At 43.0% G+C, this 23,719-nt stretch overlaps 1 protein-coding gene across 1 annotated transcript in view; it reads left to right on the top strand.

Annotated features, from left to right (window-relative positions):
* Nucleotides 1-6,787: 6,787 nt before the first annotated feature.
* VWA3B (von Willebrand factor A domain containing 3B) overlaps nt 6,788-23,719 on the top strand; it is a 159,280-nt gene continuing 142,348 nt past the window's right edge. The window contains 2 exon segments of the mRNA XM_081068257.1: nt 6,788-6,993; nt 11,304-11,528. Coding sequence (XP_080924383.1) covers nt 11,336-11,528 — 193 coding nt within the window. The 5' untranslated portion in view covers nt 6,788-6,993; nt 11,304-11,335.

The raw sequence follows: 23,719 nt of genomic DNA, 5'->3' as shown, positions 1-23,719 counted from the left end.
ACCCCCGCTGTCAATGTGTCGACCAAGGGAAGCAGATATCTGGTCTTTTTGTGGGGAGGCATGTGAGTAAAGTCTATTTGCCAGTCTTGGCCAGGGAGATGGCCTCTCATCTGATGGGTACGGAATGTGGGGCATAGTCCCCCTTGGGGCGAGAGGGCAGCACAGGTAGGGCAGGAAGAGCAGACGGCGTTGACCGTTTCTCACAAAGCTGCTGAGGTAAAGAGCAGTGTGAGAAACCTGTAAAGAGGGAGAGCTCCGATATGGAGTGACTGATGGACCTGTCGTACTATCGCTCTGACCTGACCTTGAGGCAGAACGATTTTGTTATTTAGGAAAATCCATCCGTCAGGGCCTGGGATACTACCAAGCTGTAATAATTCGTTCTTTTCAGCTTCAGTGTATTGGGGTTTGAGGGAGGGAATAGACAAGAAGAGGACTGGGGCTGGGGATTTAGTATCTCGGGTTAGGCTTCTGGCTACTGCGTCAGCCTTGATGTTCCCTTGCGTGATAAGGGAGGAATCAGTTTGGTGACCCCTGCAATGTAGGATGGCTACCTGGGATAGGAGCTGTAGAGCTTCGAGTAAGCGAGTGATGAGGGTAGCATTGATGATAGGGGAGCCCTTGGTAGAGAGAAAGCCTCTCTCTCTCCAAATGGCTGCATGGCACTGCGCGATAAGGAAGGAGTGTTTGGAGTCTGTGTAGATGTTTACCCTTTTCCCCGTGCTAAGTGTAAGGCACGGGTGAGGGTGATGATCTCATCTTTTGGGAAGCGGTCCCTTCTGGGATTCGGGCAGCTTCTAGAGTCTGCTCGGGGGTAACTACTGCATAGGAGGCTCTCCGGCAGCCTTGGGGATCAAGCTAAGAACTCCCATCGACAAAGAGAGTTTGGTCTGGCACTGAAAGTGGTTGGTCTGGGAGTCCTTCTCGGGGCTGAGTGAAGGCTTCAACTATTTCAGTGCAAGAGTGTGAGGAAACCATAGCTGTAGGGGTAGTGCAAAGGAGGGTAGCCAGATTAAGAGAGGGAGATTGGGTGAGAGTAATATCAGAGTTTTCCAGAAATAGGAGGTGGAACTCTTGTGTCTGGGAGGAGGCAATGAGAGACAGAGAGTGGTGGGAGAGCAAGTCCTGTAGCCGATGGGTGGAAAATACCTGCAATGGTTGTTGGAGGCAACTATTTTGGGCCTCCTTGGTAAGAACACCTGCCGCAGCCAGGACACGGAGACAAGGCTGCCACCCCCGGACCGTGGGATCCAGTTGTTTGGACAGGTAAGCTACTGGGGTTAAGGTAGGGCCTAAGGGTTGGGTAAGGACCCCCAAAGCGATACCTTGTTTTTCATCAGTATATAAATGAAAACGTTTGTTGATGTTGGGCAGAGGGGGGGTGGTGTGAATTTAGGAGGGTGTCTCAGAGTCAGGAAAACCCTTTAGAGACAGTAGAGGGGGATGAAAGAGGGCCGACAGGCATCTCTTTAGTGACTTGGTAAAGAGGCTTTGCCAGTAGGGCAAATTTGGAATCCAATGCCGAAAAAATCCAAAGAGTCCTAAAAAGGACAATATCTGTTCAGCACAGGTGGGAGGCTGCAGGTCCCTCAATGCTTGTGCCCAGTCTATTGTTAGACCTCGGGAATGGGGAGTGAGACAGATTCTTAGATAGGTGATAGTGGGCTTGGACAGTTGTGCCTTGGCAGGGGAACCACGGTACCCTTTGTCCCCTAGGAAATTAAGGAGGGCTTCTGTGTGCCTTTTGGATATGTCCAGTGAAGGGCTACAAAGGAGGAGATCATCAACGTATTGAAGGAGGGTGCTGGGGGCTAGGGGGCATTGCAGAAGGTCTTTTGCTAGGGCCTGGCCAAATAGGTGAGGGCTGTCTCTAAAGCCTTGACGCAGAACTGTCCAGGCCAATTGTTGGGAAGTCTGCGTGTCAGGGTCTTCCCAGGTAAAGGCAAAAAGGTGGTAGGAGTCTGGATCGAGAAGGATGGTGAAGAAGGTGTCCTTGAGATCTAACACCGTGAAGTGGGTGGTACCAGGTGGGACACGCGAAAGGAGGGTGTAGGGGTTTGGAACCACTGGGTGGACAGGAATGAAGGCCTCATTGATTAGTCGGAGGTCTTGAACTAGCCTATAGGTCCCGTCTGGTTTCTTGACTGGGAGGGTTGGGGTGTTTCAGGGGGAGTTAATGGGTATTAGGAGTCCTTGACTAAGTAGCCGGGTGATGAGGGGCTTGAGCCGTTGGCGGTGGGTAAGAGAGATGGGGACCTGAGGACGAGAGGGGAAGGAAGTTGGGTCTTTAAGAGTAACTTTTACAGGGACGTGATGTCTTGCCACTATAGGAGTAGAGGGGTCCCAGACTGCCGGGGCGACTAAGGATGGAGGGAGAGGGGGGGTCAGGATTTCTGTGGGGAGAAGGGAAGGGGAGGAGAGTGAGGAGTAGGGAAGTCCAGGGGCCATGGGGAAACTGCAGTGTAGCCCCAACCTTGGTAAGGAGGTCTCAGCCTAAGAGGGGGACTGAGCATGAAGGGAGAACTAGGAATGAGTGGGTTAAGGACTTGCCTTCTAGGAGACAAGGAAGGGGTGCAGTGGCTAGCGGGCAGGTGGGCTTGCCGTCAATACCTATGACCGAGATCGTGGAAGGAGAAAGAGGGTCCGAAAAGGACGGCAGGACAGAGTAGGTAGCCCCCGTGTCAACCAGGAAGGAGACTGACTTACCTGCTACCTGGAGCGTTACCCTGGGCTCCGCGAGGGTGATGGGGATCGTTGAGTCCGGGCACCATCAGTCTTCAGCCAATCCCAGCAGGGCCAGCGGCGGGTCGTTCCCTGGAAGAATGGTCCCTCCGCATCAAGGCGCCGAGAGTCCATCGTTCTTCCAGGGGCAGTCACTTTTCCAGTGGTCGCTCTGACCACACGCCGGCCAGGGCCTCGTGGGGGCCCGAGGCTGGGGGCATTGCCTCGCCTAGTGACCATCTTTTCCGCATTTGAAGCAGGCTCCTGGTGGTGTTCGTTCACCCCCCCCCCACCCCCCCCCACCCCCCGTGAACCTCCACCGTGCGCAGGTCCCCTGGGGTTGCGCATGGCTGCCATCGGCCACAGGGCTGCTACAAAGGCTTGTGTTTGCAAATCTACCTTCTGCCGGAGGCGCGCTTCTCGAGCTGATTCTGCCTGCTCCTCCAGAGCATTAAAAACTTTAAAAGCCATATTCATTAAATCTTGGACTGGGGTCTGAGGGCCATCTTCTGCCTTTTTAAATTTAGGATCATGAGTACGGGTATGGCTACTGACAGGCGACGCGAGCGGAGAAGGAGGTGGGGATGGAGTAGGAGAGGGAGGTAAGGGTAACGCAGGAGGAGTGGGGGTGGAGGTGTTGGGGACTCTGAGTATGGCGGAGGACGGGAAGGGGGGCAAGACAGGTTTTCGGGAGGCTCGGAGAGAGGAGAGGGGAGAGGAGGAGCGATAGAGACAGTGGGTTTCGGTTTTTCGCGGGCTATGAGGATTTGGATTGTGGAACAGGGGGAATAGAGGGAGGGACGGGAGCGCAGGTCCCGGAAAGCCTGAACATAGGGGACTTCGGACCACTTCTCGGTTCGTCTGCAGAAATTATCAAGGTCAGTGAGAATATTGAAATCAAAAGTCCCAGTTTCAGGCCACTTTGACCTGTTGTCCAAATCACATTGGGGCCAATCGACAGTACAATAAAAGATCAGGGGCCGAGGGCGAAGATCCTGATCAAGGCCCAATGTTTTAAAATTGAGGAGGAGACACCCCAGTGGTGTCTGAGGGTCAGGTTTAGAATTTTGGTTTCCCATGTCTGTTCTCAGGGATCAGTAGTCAAGACCAAAGACCAGCGTCCCAGTAGTTTGGTCTAGACTACGGATGGGCAGAGGACCAGAGGAACAACTGGGACGTCTCCACAGCTGTCCTGGGCCTAGGACAGAACGGGGGACAATCTCCGATGCGGCTGCGAATGTAAGGACAGAGACGGCGGCAGATGATCACGGGAGGCAGACACCGGGTGGGACTTAGCTCTCACACAACCAGAATCGGGTGGAAGGTCAATAGGTCCTGAGCTGCAAGGGAGGAAAGAAGGGCGGCCCAGCGCACCAGTAAGCGGGGGAAGGCAGATCCTCCTGGGTTTCGGCACCAAATGTAAGGCTTGTGGCGAGATAATGAGGCTAAGAGTCAGGTGGGTTGGGAAAGGTGAGTGCTTTATTCTGCGTTCCCGGGCAAGGTTCACGGGTCCGCAGAGGGGGCCGGTGAAGTCGCGCCCAGGGCAGAGGAGGGAGGCATATATGCGATTTGGGGGAGGGGGTTGGCTGAGTGAGGTGGCAGATGAGCAGGCCCCCACCCCCAGAGCAGATTGGGCGCAAGCGGCTGCATCCGGAGTTATTTATCACACCAAGGTCTGCTGCCTTTTCGGGAAACGCCAGAGGCCCCAGTTTCCGTCATGCGGGGAGGGGTCTGACTTGGCAGAGGCGTATGACTTGGCTCCTGGCTACTTTGACCATGCCGTAGCTGACCTAACAATCTCCTCTATCCCTGGACTAAAGCTGAGTTACGAGCCATTGTAAAGGAATTCCCTAGAGTAACTGATAAGTTTGCTGAGGAATTTGATTAACTATTCAGTCCCATCAGCCTGGGTTTTCTGATTCATATCAGCTAATTAATATGAGGGTTGCTGGTTGGGAGCATCCTGATAGAAATTTAGAAAAGTAAACCTCCAATTACTGGGAGGAAGCCAGGGAACTTGATTGAAAACTATTATACATCAAGCAGTTCCTAATGCCTTCCCACGGTCCAATGATTGGAGCGAAATTCACGTTTGCTCACAAAGGCCTAAAGAATCTGTTCGTGACATAATAGACTTCAGGTAGTTTTTAAGAAAATTTCTGGTCTTCCTTCAAATGTTGACACCACATGTGTAACTTTTAATTCTTTGTTTGTCAATGGGCTAAATAAAGACCTTTTTTTCCTGGTTAGGAGATCCAGAAAGGGATGAGGAACTGGACAATTATTTGCCCAGTCGACAATACAAGTGATCTGTAAATTAAAATCAAATGTGTCCAAGTTCAGTGCAGTGGTACCTCACAACAGTGGTAAAGGTATTCTCATTCCAAATCACTCAACAATCAAAAATGAGGTGAACCATTCCGTAGCTAGCTGACCTCAAGTCCTTATCAGCTATGTAATACTTCAAAATAACCTAGACATCTGTGCAATTCTGTCTATAATTTAAGTAACTAGTGTTTACCATTAAGAACTTATGCTTACAGGCACATAAACATAATTGACAGAAACATATAGAGTCATCTGCAGTTACTTTGCATGCAAGTGGCAAGTGTCCCAGGGAAGGTGGCATGCATGGGTTGAAGGTGGGGACAGGAATGCCTGGCATGACTACGGAGGCCGTGGGTTTGGCTGTGGGGATGCTATGTGTTCTATCTCACCCACGTATCCCAGGAATATTAGTCTGGCAGGTTGTGGACAACAGGGGTTAATGTGGCATTGGCGAATGTGGGCGTGGCTGCCCTAGTCCCTCCCTTCTGAACAGAATTTTTGGTGAGGTTGGCGGGTGTCATTTGCAAGGCCAATGGTATACAACCAAAGGACTTTATGGAATGATTTGTGATCTGGGATAGAAGCGTTCAGTGCTTTTTAGTTATTAAAGTGTTAAAAGAATGCAGGAAAACTAAATCCCCACGAAGTAGAGTTTTCTGTTGGGGACAGAATTACTCAGTTCCAATATTAACTATGTTTTATTAGATCTTTGACTTAAAAACCTTACAAATGATCTGGCCACTTCCTGAGTTTTAAAATCGAAAACGCAGTTTTATATCTCAATATACTAAAACTTGCCTGTGGGATCTTTCATTAAGGATTTAAAGATGCTTTTCATAAGCACAATTTTATTTCCGAGTGACTAAAAAAAATAACAGGCATGTGTTATTGGAGCTGTTTGCTTATTTGATAAGGCAAAAGTAAAATGAGTGTTGGAAATAAAGCTGAATGAAGAGAATAATGCCCATAGGAATCCTCATCTCTAGTAGATAAGAGTAATTTTGGTAACTTCAGCCCCTGATCCAAAATTGCAAATCTGCAAAACTGTAGCTCACTGCGCCTCCCGTCTGTCCCACCCTCGCTGCGGTGAGCGACTTACACCCCCAGCTCTTCAAGCTTTTTGCCTTCAACTGAAACGAAGACAATCTCTGTTCACAGCGCTGAGGTGAAAACTAAACCAAGTAAGTTCTCCGCGGGCTAAAAAGTACCTATAGTAGTTAATGGTAACATTTCCCAAGTGTGCCGCTCGCGCCCGCAACCCTTACCGGAGCCCTTCTGCGTATTTGTTAAACAATATTCGCCAGCGCAGGGGACAACCCCACCCGACCTGTCCGCCCGAGTAGGCGCCTGGCTCCGGGTCGCAGTGGCGTGACGGCGCCTGGCACCCTCCTCCGGCCCCGCCCCGGCCCCCGCCCCCGCCCGGAACCCCGCCGGGAGTCGGGCTGCCGAACTCTGGCCCCGCCTCCGGCTCCTGGCCCCGCCCCCGCCCCCGCCCCCGCCCCCGCCCGGAACCCCCTGGGAGTCGCGCTGCCGAACTCCGGCCCCGCCTCCGGCTCCTGGCCCCGCCCCCGCCCCCGCCCCCGCCCCCGCCCGGAACCCCCTGGGAGTCGCGCTGCCGAACTCCGGCCCCGCCTCCGGCTCCTGGCCCCGCCCCGGACCCTCCAGCTCGGGGCGCGCGGTCCGTGGGCGGGGCCGGCGGGGGAGCCGCGCAGTGATTGGCGCTGTCCGGGCAACCGCCGCGCCGCGGTCGTCTGCGCTGTGGGGCGGCAGAGAGGACCGTCGGCTCGAGTTCTTCGCGCCGAGCGCGGACCCTTCGCGCGCGGGCGTCGCGGCTCATCACCCAGCGCTGCGTCCCTCCCCGCCTCCTCGGGTCGGGCGGCCCGCGGAGCGTGGGAGGGCGGCTGCTGAGCGGGAAGCGCCTGGGGTCCGCCTGAGCTTAGCCTAGTAAGTGTGGGAGGCGGGACTCCACGCCGGAACCTCGCAGGTGCGGAGGGGAACCTTGGAGTTAGTTTCCGCGCTGGGCCACCTCTCACTTACAGATGCGGAGGCGCGCCCGGAAAAGCCCGGCGCCTTGTCCCCACTGCGTGGTGCCGGGTCCCGCGGGGAAACAGCCCCGGCCCGCCCACGCCAGGCCTCCGCACCAGCCCCACCCGCAGCCCGCGCTCCGCGCTGGGAGCCAGCTTCCCAGTTCCCGGCTGGGTCGTGGGCCAGACGTGATAAGGGGAAGGCGACCTGGGCTTTGGAGGGAAAGACCGGGAGAAATTTAGTGCTGAGAAATAATCGTAATATAAATAATCCAGAGCCGAAAGCCATGTGCTTGGATCAAAGCTTTCTACAACTTTCCGTCTTGGAAAGGCCGCTGGCTCCCTCCCATTGTTCACACGTGTATGGTTTTCACGATTACATCACTTAAGATGAGCCCCATTTTCTTTTGCTCTTTTTATATGTGGGCATAAAACTTAGATTTACTTGCTATTCGTTAGAGTTTTCATTTCATCTTCTTGGGAGGTCTTGTTTTTTTTTTTTTTTTCCTTTTCAGCAAGGATCGTCCCCCTAAAGCATCCCATTTATTCTCAGATTTTCTTTTCTTGGCCCTATTTTCTCAACCGTGGGACAGTCCATTTCAGTCTCGCTGCCTCTGCCCACATTATTTGACTAGAAGATCACAGCTTAGCCTTGACCCTCAAGGGCAGAAGAATGGGGAGAGGGATTCTAGCGGAGAGTAAGCATCGTACCCATGGGGCTTCATCCTCTCTTTCTGGAGTCATAGTTCAGTACTCACATAAATCACAGGATACATCCACCTGGCCCACACTTCTTTTCCAGAAACTAAAAAGATATAGGAAGTTTGGGGTGTTGATAATAAAGCAGGTGGACATATATAAATGGTTAAGCTGAATTAATGGTCTCAAGTTGTGTATTGTGTCTCAACCTCTGACCACAGGACTTCCACAGGTGCTCAGGTCAGGACAGCCGTGGGGCATCTCGTGGCTGCCCAGCATTGGCAGACCCCAGCAGCACAGGCTGACTGTCCAGGGAGTGCTGTCCTAGTTCATTTGGACTTGTGCCAGGTTAATCTTTCTGGTTTCCCCTAAAATTGCTTGCACATCCCTGCCTTCATCAGACTGAATCCCCGCCCTTTCCCCTTTTATTTATACTTCCTCTTTCTATTTCCCCAAATTTTGGCCCTTGGAATAGCACTTAGGGAGTGCTCAACAGGGATTTGTTGTTAATACTTCTGAGTTCCTCTTTCTCCAATTTGTAATAACCTCCATGAAGAAATCCGGAATAATAATAGTAATAATAACAACAACATATCCAGAAAAAATACATCTCTGTTTAAAGAAACAGCTATTTCTTGATCTTAGCCTTGTCAGAATTGCTAATCTTTGCCTTGTTTGAAAAATCAGGATTTTCGTATTCGGAGTGATCAGTTGAATTCAACACCCACACAAAGTGCCTGCTGTGTACAAGGCATTGTGCTGAGGACATTCATATAGTTTGTCCCCATAGGCACTGAACTTTCTTTCAATCTAGAGAGAATAACCTGCAGTGTCCAAGGCCATAATGGTGAAGCAAAGCTAGAGCTTTCCCAGGGGAAGGCTGCAGAAGGTTGGTGACTGGCCTTGAGAGGCTTCATGGAGGTGGCAGGTTTGGAATGGCCCTTGGAGGCTGAGGTTCCACACAGCAGCACGGCCAGAGACCAGCAGGGAAGTGGGAAAGCAGGCAGGCTGTGAGCAGAAGGGTGGCTTGTCAGGCCATTTGGCAGCATTGCTGTGGTAGGCTTCCTTGCTCTGGCACAGTAGCTTCTTATCCCATTTAAGTAGGATGATCCCTTGTTTTTGTTTTATTTTTGGAGATGCCCTTCCTCTGTTTCCTTCCTTGTTTTCTCTGGGTAAGTTCCACTCCCCATTTGCTTTCATTTCCAACAATACAGGTAGCGTCAGGCTAAAAACCGCTGAGAGTAAATATCTGAATCAGAGTGACTCATACAGGTTCTCTGATCCAGTAGAGCCAACCAGACTTTTTTTTTAAAGTCTTGTGATTGCGAAAGGGACTGGGACATGCACCTTAGTGCTTTAGCTAGACGATTCAGTTGCCTTGCAGTAATCTTGGGAGTTAGAGGACACAGGTGGTGCTACCACGGTAGAGAGAGGAATTCACCTCAAGTAGTGGAATGGACCTACACAGAGTTTTCATTCTAAAGTTTCCCACTGCTGCGTGATGTTCTCCCAATTCTGTTGTAATATTCTCATCAGACTGAGCTCTGGTAGAAAGAAGGCAAGATCTTCACCAATAATATGAGTTTGTGTACCTTTGGAATTCAACATACATGGTCAATACAAATTCACATAAACCATAAAATGGAAATCATGATCCTTGAAAACTTTAAAATGACGAGCCAGGAAGTTTATGCTCTGACTCCAGTGAGGAGCCAGAGGCCCTACGAGAAAGCAATCCTTCTGGAACTAGTGGGTCCCTAGGCTTGTACCACAGGACCAGGCTGGAGGGGTGTTAGAATGCTTGCAGAGTGGTTAAGGAATGGCTTTGACTCCTGCTTCTGCCACTTACTGTCGGTGGGTCCTGAACAACTTTAAATTCTTGAAGCTTCTGATTCTTCAAATGTAAGTGGGGTGTTAACAGTGCGTGATGGGTAGGGCTATGAAGAATTTATGAGATACTACATATTAAAAGCTAATTCCCATGCCTGGCCAACAAATGGAAGTTGCTGCAGTTGTTTTTATTATAATAAAGGCCACAGAACATTCTGTGTTCTAGATTCTAGAGCTGGATGACCTGTTTGGAATCTCAGGTACTCCCCTACCTGCTGTGAAATCATGGGCAAGTTCATTAGCTACTCTCAGTTTTGGTTTTCTCATCTGTAAAATGGGAATAATAGTAGTGCTACCTACATCATAAGGTTATTACAAGGATTAAATATACACTATACAGAATATAATACAGTTAAATAAGTGTTTGCTAATAATAATCCTTCTAACATCTCTTTATAAAATCTCCCTAGCTTGGGTCAAACTGATTTCTGTGTTTGTCATAACACCGAGACTTTCAGGAAATACATTATATGCATCACACACTCTGGCTGCAGAGGTAGGAGAGTGTTCTCCTCTTGCCCCAGGTGGTCAGACTGTGCCTGATGTGGTGAGGAGCACTTGAAACTAAAAAAAAAAAAAAAGGGGGGTTGCTATACAGTTGGACCACTCCTTCCCTCCTGGGTACACTGGCTGTATTTAGGCAGGTCTAGGTAAGTTTAATATGTTACGTATTGTCTTGAGTCTGGTTGGCCCCAGAACAGCTGGCTACGTGAGCCAGAATGTTTAAGTTCAACTTTAAAGTTCCAGAAAAGAAAACATTCGGAAAGTGAGTCCATGTATCCTAGCTGGTTTGGTTCCCACCTATCCCTGCCTCCCAGCTGGCCACTCCACCTGCAGAACAGGTGTGTTTCCTCTCAGGGTTTAACCTCTTTGTTCTCTTTGGAAGCAAAAGGTCAGATGTGATTATAATTGGAATAGTGATGTGTAATGAAGGTTCAGGGGTGATTATTTGTTTCCCCAAATGGAAGAGCTTTGTATTTTTCTGATTATAAAAGTAAATCCTCTTTTAGAAATGTTTAAATAATTGCAAAAATGTAAGCGGCATAGAAAGGCAAAAACCACACACTGTTCCCACACAGGGAAATATACTGTAAATCTCTTTTTTTTTATTATTTTAGAATCTACAAATTTTTTTTAAATTAAATTTATTGGGGTGACAATTGTTAGTAAATTTACATAGATTTCAGGTGTACAATTCTGTATTACATCGTCTATAAATCCCATTGTGTGTTCACCACCCAGAGTCAAGACAAACAAATGAGAAAGAAAAACTCATAGACACAGACAATAGTTTAGTGGTTACCAGAGGGTAAGGGGGTGGGGGGTGGGTGATGAGGGGAAGGGGGATCAAATACATGGCGATGGAAGGAGAGCTGTAAATCTCTTGGCATCTGTCTGTCTAGATGTTTTTCTGTGTGTGGGGGGGTATCTATCTATGGATATTGAATATTATGGATACTTTCTAGCAATATGTGTGCATATCTTCTTTGCCAACAAATATTCATCTGTATTATAATTTTTATCTGATAGCTAGAACTCCACTTCATGGATGTACTGTAATTCATATTAAACCAATCGTCTATTGATGTTAGGTTGTTTCCAGGGTTTCAGGAAGTCTGAGTTTGACAATTGCCCTTACAGGAGGTCCCTGTGACTTAGATCCTAACTCACAGATGGAGACGCCAGGCTCATCTGCCATCTCTGAGCAGCAGCTGGAGGAGCAAGAGGCACTGAGAAACACCAGAGATGATGTGGCCTTGCAGAGTCTCATCTCATCAAAGGAATGGCTCCGACTGCATGGGCTGAAGAGCAACAAATTGACCTTGAAACAGATTTTGTCACAAATTGGATTCCCACACTGTGAAGGTAGAGTATTCACAGAGCAGACCCAGCCAGCATGCTGCCCGGTAGCCTCTGTGGAGGTTGTGTCCATTCTGAAGGTCCCTCAGAATCCACGAGTCCCTGTGTTTATTTTGATGTCACATCCTTAGCAGTAAAAAAATGTTTGCACCCCCAATATATGTACGAGGTCTGACAATTAAGTTCGCAAACTCACCCTAGAGAAAGTGCTACATGGCTCATTGCTGAATAGCACTATGGTCACCTTCGAAGTACTCCCTTGGGAAGCTTAGCGCATCCTTCAAAGCAATTTTGGAACTCTTTTCTGGAATGGCCATCAGAGCTGTCAGTGTATACCATTGATGTCCTGAATGTCATCAAAATGTCTTTCTGTCAATATTTCCTTGATCTTCGGGTAAACAAAGAAGTCACTGGGGGCCAGATCAGGTGAGTAGGGAGGGTGTTCCAATGCAGTTATTTATTTACCAGCTAAAAACTCCCTCACAGACAGTGCCGTGTGAGCTGGTGCGTTGTCGTGATGCAAGAGCCATGAATTGTTGGTGAAAAGGTCAGGTCATTTTTGTCTAACTTTTCCATGCAGCCTTTTCAGCACTTCCAAATAGTAAACTTGGTTAACTGTTTATCCACTTGGTATAAATTCATAATGAATAATCCCTCTGATAGCAAAAAGTTAGCAACATCGTTGCAACAAGTTGGTGAAATTGTCTGACCTTGTATATTACATAGATGTACAATTGTCAGTCCACACATTAAATAGTAGTTGTGCTTAATTCATTCTTTCTTTTTTGAAAGATGAAATAGAAGTTATTTGTATTTATCCTCTTGGGTGTGCAACCCCCTTTGGAGGTCACTGATTAAAACAATAGCTGTGTGTAGTTTCAGGGAGAACACGCTGTTGTCTTGCCATGGCCTACCTTACGTTGCAGTTCAACCTTTTCTCTAAATACATTGATTGGAGTGCTGGTTCTCAGTACCCAGGAGTACTGCCCTCCAACAGGGGCATGGAAATGTGTGCGGTGTGTTTGATTTTAAATGACTGACTTGGGTTGCTGCTGAAATGTAATCCTGGGCCTGGGGGCCAGGGACACTGTGTGTTGCAGCCCACTCAGCAGGGGTGTCCTGCCCAACATGTCAGAAACACCCCACCTGAGGAGCTTGCCTTCAGTCAGGACAATTTTCATCACTAGGGTTTTTCTCAGTAATTCTGAACTGGCCAATTAGTTAGTCAGTTAAACGAATACCTGCTGAGTACCCTTTAATACCATGGTTTTCAAAATTTTCACCCATTTCCATGGCAGCTTTGTCCATCTTGGTAATAAGGACAGTCTAAGGGATGTGTTTCTTTCAGACTGATCTGGAAGTCCATTCTAACGGCAACGTCTTGCTCGTGACAATTCAGGCTGTGCTTTCTTATTGTTCTTTCCACAGGGGCTAGCACAGCCCTGTACCACCTAGTATTTTTGAGAGTCTGTGTCTGTGGGAGTCCTACATAAGGAAACTGAAAGCAATTTTATCTCATATTTCAAATAATTAGAATTCAGTCATTAATATTCGCAAAACAGCAATTCTTTATACTTTGTCAGAGATTTTTCTATTTAAGATCATAAGGATATTTATCTGTGATTTTCTTGTAATGTCCTTGTCTGGTTTGGGCATCAGGATTATGCGGGCCTCATAAAATGCTTTGAAAGTATTTCCTCCTCCCCATCTGTGCCGTGATATTGTTTTAAGTGATTGGCACTATTTCTTCTTTAAATGTTTGATAGAACTCACAGTGAAACTTAGCCTGGAGTTTTGTTTGTAGGAAAAGTTTGATAAGAAATTCAGTTTTGTGCTCGCTTCGGCAGCACATATACTAAAAATTAGAAGAAATTCAGTTTTGGTAATAAACTTAGAGCTATTCAGATTTTCGGTTTCATTATGCTAGCTTTGGAAAGATGTGTTTTTCAAGGAGTTTGTCCATTTCATCAGTTTCCTAAGATACTGGCAAAACATTGTTCATAATATTCCCTTAACATTTTTAAGTGCTTTATTTTTTATTTAATTAAATTTACTGGGGCAACATTGGTTAAAAAAATTATATAGCTTTCAACTGTACAATTCTATCACACACCATCTATATGTCACATTGTGTGTTCACTTCTCAGAGTCAGTCCTTTAATCACCATGTATTTGACCCCTTCTACCCTCTTAAATATCCCTTCCACCCCCTTTCCCTCTGATAACCATTATACTGTTGTTTGTGTCTATGAGCATTTGTTGCTTTCAGTTTTGTGTCCCACATGTAAGTGAAATCATATGGTTCTCAACTTTTTCCACCTGACTTATTTCATTTAGCATGTTAACCTCGAGATTCATCCATGTTGTGGCAAATAGCAGTATTTCATCTTATTCTTAGTAGTATAGTATTTCCTTATATATATGGACCACATCTTTATGCAGTTGTCCATCAAAGGACACTTAGGTTGTTGCTATATCTTGGCTACCATGAATAATGCTACAATGAACATAGGGGTACATATATTTTTACGAACATATGTTTTCAAATTTTTGGGTAGATACACAGAAGAGGGATTGCTGGTTCATATGGTAATTCTATTCAGAATAGAATTCCCTTAACATTTTTTAATGCCTATAAAATCTGTAGTGCTATCCCTCTTTTATTCCTGATATAGATATTTTTTGTTTCTGTCACTTTTTCTTGGTAAGTTTTATGGGTATATCATAACACTTTTCAGAAAAGTACCGAATTTTGGGTTTGTTGATTTTTTTCTATTCTTTGTTTTGTATTTCCTTGACTTAGTTGATCTTTATTTTTTTATTTCCTTCTACTTACTTTGAGTTTAATTTGCATTTGTTTTTCTAGCTTTTAAGGTAGAAACTTAGATAATTGGTTTTAAGTCTTTTTTTCTTTTCTAATGTAGTCATTTAAAATTATAAGTATTCCTCCAAGTATTGCTTTAGCTAAATCCCATAAATGTCGGTAGGTAGTGTTTTCATTATGATTAAGTTCAAAATAGTTTCTTTTTTCTCATGTGACTTTTTCTTTGACTCATGTTTTTTAAGAAATGTGTTGTTTAACTTCCAAATATTTTAGGACTTTTAAAGATATCTTGTTTTTGTTGGATTTCTAATTTAATTCTATTGAAGTTAGAGAACATAAAATTTTAGCCTTTTGAAATTTACTGAGATTTGTTTTATGATCCAGCACATATCTTGGCAAGCATTTAATACGCTCTTGAAAAGAATGTGTATTATGCAGTGTTTAGGTAATACAGTGGTACCTCTGTTTTTGAACGTCTCCATTGACGAACATTTTGGTTTATGAATGCTGTAAACCCAGAAGTAAATGCTTCAGTTTTCGAACACGACTCAGAAGTCGAACATGTCACATGGCTTCCGCTGAGTGTGAGATCCTGAGGCCTAGCTGTCGGCTGTTTTTGAACATTTCAGAAGTGGATTATTTCGAAAACTGAGGTACCACTGTATTTATAAATGTTAATTAGGCCAAAACGATTGATAGTATGATAGAGATATTCTGTATCTTTAGTGATTTTTTTTGTTTTGTTTAGTGGATTTGTCCATTTCTCCCTTTAGTTCTGCCAGCTTTGTTCATGTAGTTTGAAGCTCTAAATGCATGCACATTTAGGATTGTCATATCTTTCTGATGAATTGACAAATTTTAATATTTTGAAATGTCCATCTTTATTTCAGATGGTCCTTGTTTTGACATTTATTTTGTCTGATAGCAACATAACCACTGCAGCTTTCTTATACTGGGGGAAAATGTGTGAAAGGTCCATGGGATATGTCTATACTATCTTTGCAACTTTCTGTGAATCTGTTGTTATTTCAAAATAAAAAATATTAGACAATCATCCAAAACAGAGAAGATGAAATAAAGACAATGTCAGATAAAAACTGAGGAAATCTGTCACCAACAGACCTGTACTACAGGAAATGCTTAAAAGAAACTCTTTAGAAAAATATACAAATCTTACAGGAAGGAAGGATATTTTAAATAGTAAATGTGGATTTTAAAGTGCTGTTTTTCCCATTCAGTTTCTTTTTTGACATTATTTTATATTAATTTCAGGTATACAGCACAGTGGTTAGACATTTGTATAATTTAAGAAGTGAGGGGTGGACGGGTGGCTCACTTGGTTAGAGCGCGAGCTCTGGACAACGGGGCTGCCAGTTCGATTCCCATGTGGGCCAGCGAGCTGCGCCCTCTGCAACCAGAATGGAGTCAATGAGCTGCTGTTTAGCTTCCAGTGGCCAGATGGCTCAGTTGGTTGGAGCGTGGGCTCTCAACCACAAGGTTGTGGGTTCGACTCCTCGACTCCTGCAAAGGATGGTGGGCTGCGCCCTCTGCAACTAACAACGGCAACTGGACCTGCAGCTGAGCTTCACTCTCCACAACTAAGATTGAAAGGACAATAACTTGACTTGGAAAAGTCCCGGAAGTACACACTGTTCCTCAATAAAGTCCTGTTAAAAAAAAAATAAAAGTGATCCCCCTGACTAGTCTAGTACCCACATGACACTATTCATAGTTATTACCGTATCATGGACTATATTCCCTGAGCTTTACTTTGCATCCCCAGGACTATTTTGTAACTACCAATTTGTATTTCTTAATCCCTTCACCTTTTTCACCCTGTCCCCCAAACCTCCTCCCATCTATTACCCTGATAAATCTAGTGCCCATCTGACACCATAACATAGTTATTACTATATATTGATTATATTCCTTCTGCTATTCCCCACATCCCCATGACTACTTTGTGACAACAAATTTGTACTTCTTAATCCCATCCAGTTTTTCACCCACCCCTTAACCTCCCTCACACCTGGCAACCATTAAAATGTTCCCTGTATCTATGAATGTGTTTTTGTTTTGTTTGTTTATTTTCCTCTTTAGATTCCACATATAAGTGAAATCTCATTGCATCTGTCTTTCTCTGTCAGACACTGCACTCAGCACAGTACCCTCCAGGTCCATCCATGCCACCGCAGATGGCAAGAACCCATTCCCTTCCATGACTTAGTAATCCAATGTCTATCCATTCATCCATCGGTAGACACCCAGGCTGCCTCCATATTTTGCCTATTGTAAACAATGCTTCAATGAACAGATGGATGCACACATTCCCTCGAAGTAGCATTTTGGGTTTCTTTGGGTAAATACCCGGCAGTGGGATTACTGGGTCCTTCTTTGTCTCTTGTTGTAGCCTTTGTTTTAAAATCTATTTTGTCTGGTATAAGTATTGCTACCCCAGCTTTTCCCCCCATTTCCGTTTAACCCGTGATCAATCTGAGTTCATTTCTGTGTAAGGTTCATTTTTTTGACTGCATATTGCTCTAGCACCTTTTATTTAAAAGACTATCTTTCCTCTTTTGTGTTGCTTTTGCATTTTTGTTAACAATTAATTGGTTGTACTTGTGGGATTATTTCTGTGTTCTCTATCTTTTTCTATATATCTATGTGTCTATCTCTCCACTGCTAACATACAGTCTTGATCACTAGAACTAGTAGATAATATCTTGAAATTGGGTTGACTGATTCCTCCTATTTTGTTTTTCCAAATTGTTTTAGTTACTCTAGTTCCTTTGCCTTTTCATATAAATTTTAAAATAATCATATCTATGTCTACAAAAATATTGCTGGGATTTTGATAGGAATTGCATTTAACCTGTATTTCAATTTAAGGAGAACTGACATATTTACTATGTTGAGTCTTCTAGTCCATGAATATGGAATATCTGTCCACTTATTTATGTCTTTGATTTCCTTTATCAGCTCTCTTGTAATTTTCAGTATACAAGTCTTGCACATGCTTTGTTAGATTTACATTAAGTATTTCATTTTCTGAGAAATTTTAAATGACATGTTGGTTTCCACATGCTCATTGCTAGCATATAGAAATATGGTTGGTTTTCTTTTCTTTAAGATTTTTTTTTGGGGGGTGAAGGGGAACAGGACTTTTTTGGGGAACAGTGTGTACTTCCAGGACTTTTTCCCATGTCAAGTTGTTGTCCTTTCAATCTTAGTTGTGGAGGGTGCCGTCCAGCTTCAAGTTGTCCTTTCGGTCTTAGTTGTGGAGGGCACAGCTCAACTCCAGGTCCAGTTGCCGTTGCTGGTTGCAAGGGGCGCAGCCCACCATCCCTTGCAGGACTTGAGGAATTGAACCGGCAACCTTGTGGTTGAGAGCCCATTGGCCCATGTGGGAATTGAACAGGCAGCCTTTGGAGTTAGGAGCATGGAGCTCTAACTGCCTGAGCCACCGGGCCAGCCCCCATGATGTTTTCTTAATGTTGATCTTCTATCCTGTGACCTTACTGAGCTCATTAGTTCTAGGAGGTTTGTTTGTTAGTTTGTTTGTTGTTGATTCCTTGGGATTGGTAGGTAGACTGTGGTATCATATCCAAATAGGGAAAGTTTTCATTCTTTCTTTCTGATCTACATGCCTTGTATTTCCTTGATGCCTTGTGATGTCCAGAACTTCTAGTACTATGTTGAATAGCAGTGGTGAAAGTAGACATCCTTATTTCATTTTAGATCTTAGGGGAAAGCTTCCACTCTTTCACCATTAGCTATGATGTAGGTTTTTTGTAGATTTAAAAAAGAAAAAGAGATCAAGTTAAGGAAGTTTCCCTATATTCCTAGTTTTCTGAGAGGTTTTATTTATTTTTAGTTTTTATTTTGTTTTACCATGAATGGGTGTTGAATTTTGTGAAATGCCTTTTCTGTGTCAGTTGAAAGGATCATGTGACTTTTCTTCCCTAGTCTATTAATTTGGTTGATTATATTAATAGGGTTTTGCATATTGAAGCAGCCTTGCATTCTGGAATAAACACCACTTGGTCATGTTGTATAATCTTTATATTGCTGAATTCTATTTGCTAATATTAATGATTTTTGCATTTGTATTGGTGAAGGACATTGGTGTGTAGTTTTCTCTCTCTCTCCCTTTTTTTTTAAAATACTGCCCTTGTCTGATTTTGGTATCAGGGTAATATTGGCTTTATAGAATGAGTTGGGAAGTGTTTCCTTATCTTCTGTTTTCTGGAAAATAATGCGTAGAATGTTAATTCTTATTTGTATGTTTGATAGAATTTTCCAGAGAACTTAACCAGGCCTGGAGATTTATTTTTTTGAGAAGTTTTTAATTACAAATTCATTTCCTTAATAGATGTAGGACATTTAAATGATCTATTTCATATTGAGTGAGTTATGGTAGTTTGTTTTTTGAGGAATTGATTCATTTCTTCTAAGGTGTCTTAAGTTATGTGTGTAGAGTTGTTTGTAGTATTCCATTGTTCTTTTGACGTTTGCAGGGTCCTTAGTGATATTCCGTTTCATTCCTGATATCAGTAATTCATGTTTTCTCCCTTTTTATCTTTGTCAGTCTTGCTAGGGGTTGGTCAATTTTATTGATCTTATTTAAATACCAGCTTTTTATTTAATTAAATTTCTCTCTTGTTTTTCTGTGTTCAATTCACTGATTTCTCCTTTGACCTTTATTATTTATTTCCTTCTGCTTGCTTTGGATTTATTTTGCTTCTTTTTTCTAGTTTTTGTAGGTGGAAGCTTAGACTGTTGATTTGAGACTTTTCATTTCTTCTTATGTGAGAATTTAGCGCCATAAATTTTCCTCTTGTTATTGCTTGAGCTGTGTCTTTCAAATTTTTATATACTGTGTTATGATTTTTATTCAGTTTAAAGTATTTTTTATTTCTGTTGAGACTTCCTCTTTAACCCATGGATTTTTTTGAAAACATGGTATTTAGTTTGGAGATTCTGTTATCTTTTTCTTATGGATTTCTAGTTTGCTTCCATTGTGGATAGAGAACATACTCTGGTTTTAGTTATTTTAAATTTTTTGAGGTTTGTTTTGTAGCCATGATATGGTTGTCTTGGTATATATTTTGTGGGTACTTGAAAAGAATATGTATTCTTCTGTTGTTGTGTAGAGTTTTGTATAAATGTCAATTACAACCTGTTTGTTGATGGTGTTGTTAAAGTATCCTTGGTGATTTTCTGTTTAGTTATTCTATGAATTGTTGAGAGAGTGGTATTGAAACCTCCAACTATTATTGTGGGTTTATCTATTTCTGCTTTTAGTTTCATCAGTTTTTGCTTCACATATTTTGCAGCTCTGTTGTTTGGCTCATACACACATAGGATTGCTATGTCTACCTGGTAGATTGACACTTTGATAATTATATGATGATGTCCTGCTCTGTCCTTAGTAATATTCTTTGTTCTCTAGTTAACTTTTGTGATATTGACAGTCAATCCTGCTTTTTTTAAATTAATACTTATATGACTTTTTACTTTTAACTTATATATGTCATTATATTTGAAGCAATTTTCTTGTAGATAGCATATAGTTGGTAATTGGGTCATTTTAAAAATCCTCTTTGCCAATCTCTTTTAATTGTTGTATTTTAATTGTTGTGTTTACACTACTTACATTGAATGTAATTATTGATATTGTTAGGCTTTGTCTGACATTTTATTTTTTGTTTTCTGATTATTTTTCTGTTTTCCATTTATTTTCTTTTTCCTGGCTTTCCTTACATTTGGGTTACATTTTTCAGAATTCTGTATTTATCTATTGTAATTTTTAGTACCGTATTTGCCGGCGTATAAGACGATTTTTTGGCCCCGAAAAATATGCCTCCAAGTGGGGGGGTCGTCTTATACGCCAGGTACACTTCAGATAGACTGCCCATAGTGCTTGCCCCGTGCCATAGTGGCCTCTCGATGCCCGCCCACTTCATTCCACATACCGTTCAGGCATCAGCAGCGCTGCTGGGTGTATGCTCGGCTGTTATGCGATTTTGCTGTTATGCGATTTTACCACACTCACAAAATCGCACACAGCCGAGCATACACCCAGTATGATAGCGCAAAATCGCGAATCGCGATACCATACTGGGTGTATGTTCGGCTGTGTGCGATTTTGCAAGTGTGGTAAATTCGGGTTACCGTATATTTCTTTACATATGCATTGAAGATTCGCGATTTTGCGCTATCATGGTGCCTGTTAGAATGTTGAAGAGCTCGCACTTGCGCACTAGTGTGGTCCCAGGGAGATGCTGATGCAAGGGTGGACCAGACTGCTATAGTGACAGGGCGGGCAAACAGGGAGCAGGGACCAATCAAATCAGGCTTTGTATACAGCCAACAGCCAACCACAATACTGCACCATTGTACAGTACAGCATAGAAAATGTCGACCAGTCAAACCCCTATCATCCCTATCATGGCACCAGCCAAAAGAAAGAAGTATGATGCAAATTTTAAACTGAAAGTTATTTGGTGTGTGGAAGGTGTGTGGAAGAGGGGGTAGTCTTATACGGCGAGTATATAACAAACTCTGTATTTTGAGTGGAAATGTTAGGGGGTCGTCTTATACGCCCAGTCGTCTTATACGCCGGCAAATACGGTATATTTCTCCATATAGTTTTTTTAGTGGTTGTGCTAGGTATTACATTATAAATATATAACTTACTAAAGTCTATTGGTGTCAACATTTTACTAGTTTTAGTAAACTTTATCTTTACTCTCATTTATCTTTACTCTCATTTACTCTTATTTTCTTTTCACACTTTGAAAATGACATCAGACTGTGCGATTGTTTTTGATTCAAACTTCAGACATAATTTAGAAAACTCAAGAAGAGAAAGTCTATTGTATTTACCCGTATTTGTGCTTACTATGTTGTTTCTGCCTAATGTTTCAAGTTCCTTCTTTTATTATTTCCTTTCTGTTTGTAGAACTTCCTTTATTCATTCTTTAAAAGTAGTTCTGCTGGCAACAAACTTTTTTAGTTTCTTTATCTGACAATGTCTTTATTTCTCCTTCATTCCCGAACGATAATATTAACATATTTAGGATTTGGGGTTGAAACTTCTTTTCTTTCAGCACTTAAAAAACATTGTGCCCGTTCCTCCTGACCTCCATAATTTCTGATGAGAAAAATCACTGTCATTAGAACTGACTACATACCACTACTCTGAAAATGTTTTTACATGGATACTTCTTCATTTAATTCATTACATCTTCATAAACTTTCATATCATGTCCTCATTTTTTTTGACTTTGTCAGTTTTTTGTATTTATTGAGATTATATTCTTTTTCATTTTGAGTTTGTTACATGGTCAATTACATTGCTTGATCTAAGAATATTCATTAGATCGTCCTTAACTCAAATAAACTACACTTTGTTGTGATGTATTTTTTCTATATATTTTTGGATTTGATTTCCCAAAATTTAAAAATAATTTTAAAGAGTTCATAAGAGTTAATGGATTTATAGTTCTCTTCGAACGTCTTTGTCCAATTTTGGTACCAGAATATGCTGGCCTCATAGAATTAATTGGGAATTGTTCCCTCTTCCTCTGTTTTTCTAAAAGTTTATGTAAAATTGATATTATTTTTTTAATAAGTTAGCTAGAATTCACTAGGGAGGCCATGGGGCTCAGCATTTTCTTTCTTTTAAAAAAATGTTTATTTTTTTCAATTACAGTTGACATTCAATATTATTTTATATTAATTTCAGGTGTACGGCTTAGTGGTTAGACATTTATGTAATTCATGCAATGATCCTCCCAATTAGTTTAGTACCTACCTGGTACTATTATACACAGTTGTTGCAACATTATTGACTATATTCTCTATACTGTAGTTTACATCCCTATGACTATTTTGTAAAATAAAGTTTGATATTTAGAGTATTCCATTTTCTTCAGCACGCTTACTTTCTCCATTCCCATATTCCGGTTCAGGCCTTTACCTCCCCCTTTTTATGTTGCCACAAATTGTCCCTGTTGATGGTAGTTGAATAGCCTCCTTTAGTATTGTTTGTAGTGCAGGTCGTGTATTAGAAAATTCCCTTAGCTGCTGTATGTCTGGAAAGGTCTTTGTTCCTCCTTCATATCTAAAGGATATCTTTGCTAGATATATTATTCTTGGCTCATAATTTCTCTTTCAGTGGTTTGAATATTTGGTTCCACTTCCTCTTGGCTTGTAGAGTTTCTGCTGAAAAATCTGATGATAATCTAATGGGCTTTCCTTTGTAGGTTACCGTCTTTTTTCCCTGGCTGCTTAAGGATTCTTTCTTTGTCATTGATTTTAGACAGCTTCAATACAATGTGCCTTGGAGAAGGCCTGTTGGGATTAAGGTAATTAGGTGTTCTATTTGCTTCTTGGATTCAAGGATCCAGTTCTGTCCACAAGTTTGGGAAGTTCTCATCAACAATTTGTTTGAATATATTCTCTGTTCCCTTCTCTCTTTCTTTTCCTTCTGATATGCCCATTATTCTTATATTGCTCTTTCTGATAGAGTAAGAATGTTCTTGTAGGGTTCTTTCATTTCTTTTAAGTCTCAAGTCTCTTTCTTCTTCCATCTGTGTCATTTCCAGGTTTCTATCTTTGATGTCACTGATTCTTTCCTCCATCTGGTCAACTCTACTACCTAAGCTGGTTATTTCATTCTTAATTTCTTCTATTGAGTTCTTAATCTCCAGAAATTTCATTTGGTTCTTTCTTAAAATTTCAGTCTCTTTTGTAAAATGCTCATGTTGTTCTTTGATTGCGTTTCTGAGTTCATTAAATTGCCTTTCTGTGTTTTCTTGCATCTCGTTGAGTTTTTTCAGAACTGCAATCTTGAATTCTCTGTCATTTAAGTCACATATTTCCATATCTTTAAGTTCCTTTTCTGGAGACTTTTCACTTTCTCTCTGAGCTGTCTCATTGCCTTGGTTATTCATGGCAATTACTGATTTATTATTTCTCTTCCTAGACATCTACAGGAGTGGCTTCTGCAACAGGTTGATAGAAGAGGTCTTTCTTTTGTTTTCCAATACTTGTTGGTAGAATGTTTTCTCTCCGACTGCAGCCTTTTTTCCTCTCTCACACAGTAGTGCTATGTTTTCTCTCACTATTCCAGCTTCTCACACAATGGGGGGATTCCCTGGGAAACAGGCTTCTCCTCTGTTAACAGTTTGCCTGGGTCACAGGGCTCAGTGTCTGTGTGGGGATGCGGAGAGCTTTTGAAGTTCCAAAGCTCTTTCTGCACCAGATTCAGAGCCTGTATGTTTCAGCAGTTCTGTTTACTCCTGCAGGGATCTGCCCAGATAGGTGGGGCCAGGGGCGGGGTGAGTTGTGAGAGGTGGCCCAGAGC

The sequence above is a fragment of the Rhinolophus hipposideros genome (genome assembly GCF_964194185.1).
Source record: "Rhinolophus hipposideros genome assembly, chromosome: 12".
Lineage (NCBI taxonomy): Eukaryota > Metazoa > Chordata > Mammalia > Chiroptera > Rhinolophidae > Rhinolophus > Rhinolophus hipposideros.
The sequence above is the reverse complement of the archived record's forward strand: the minus strand, read 5'-3'. Positions and strand labels throughout refer to the sequence as shown.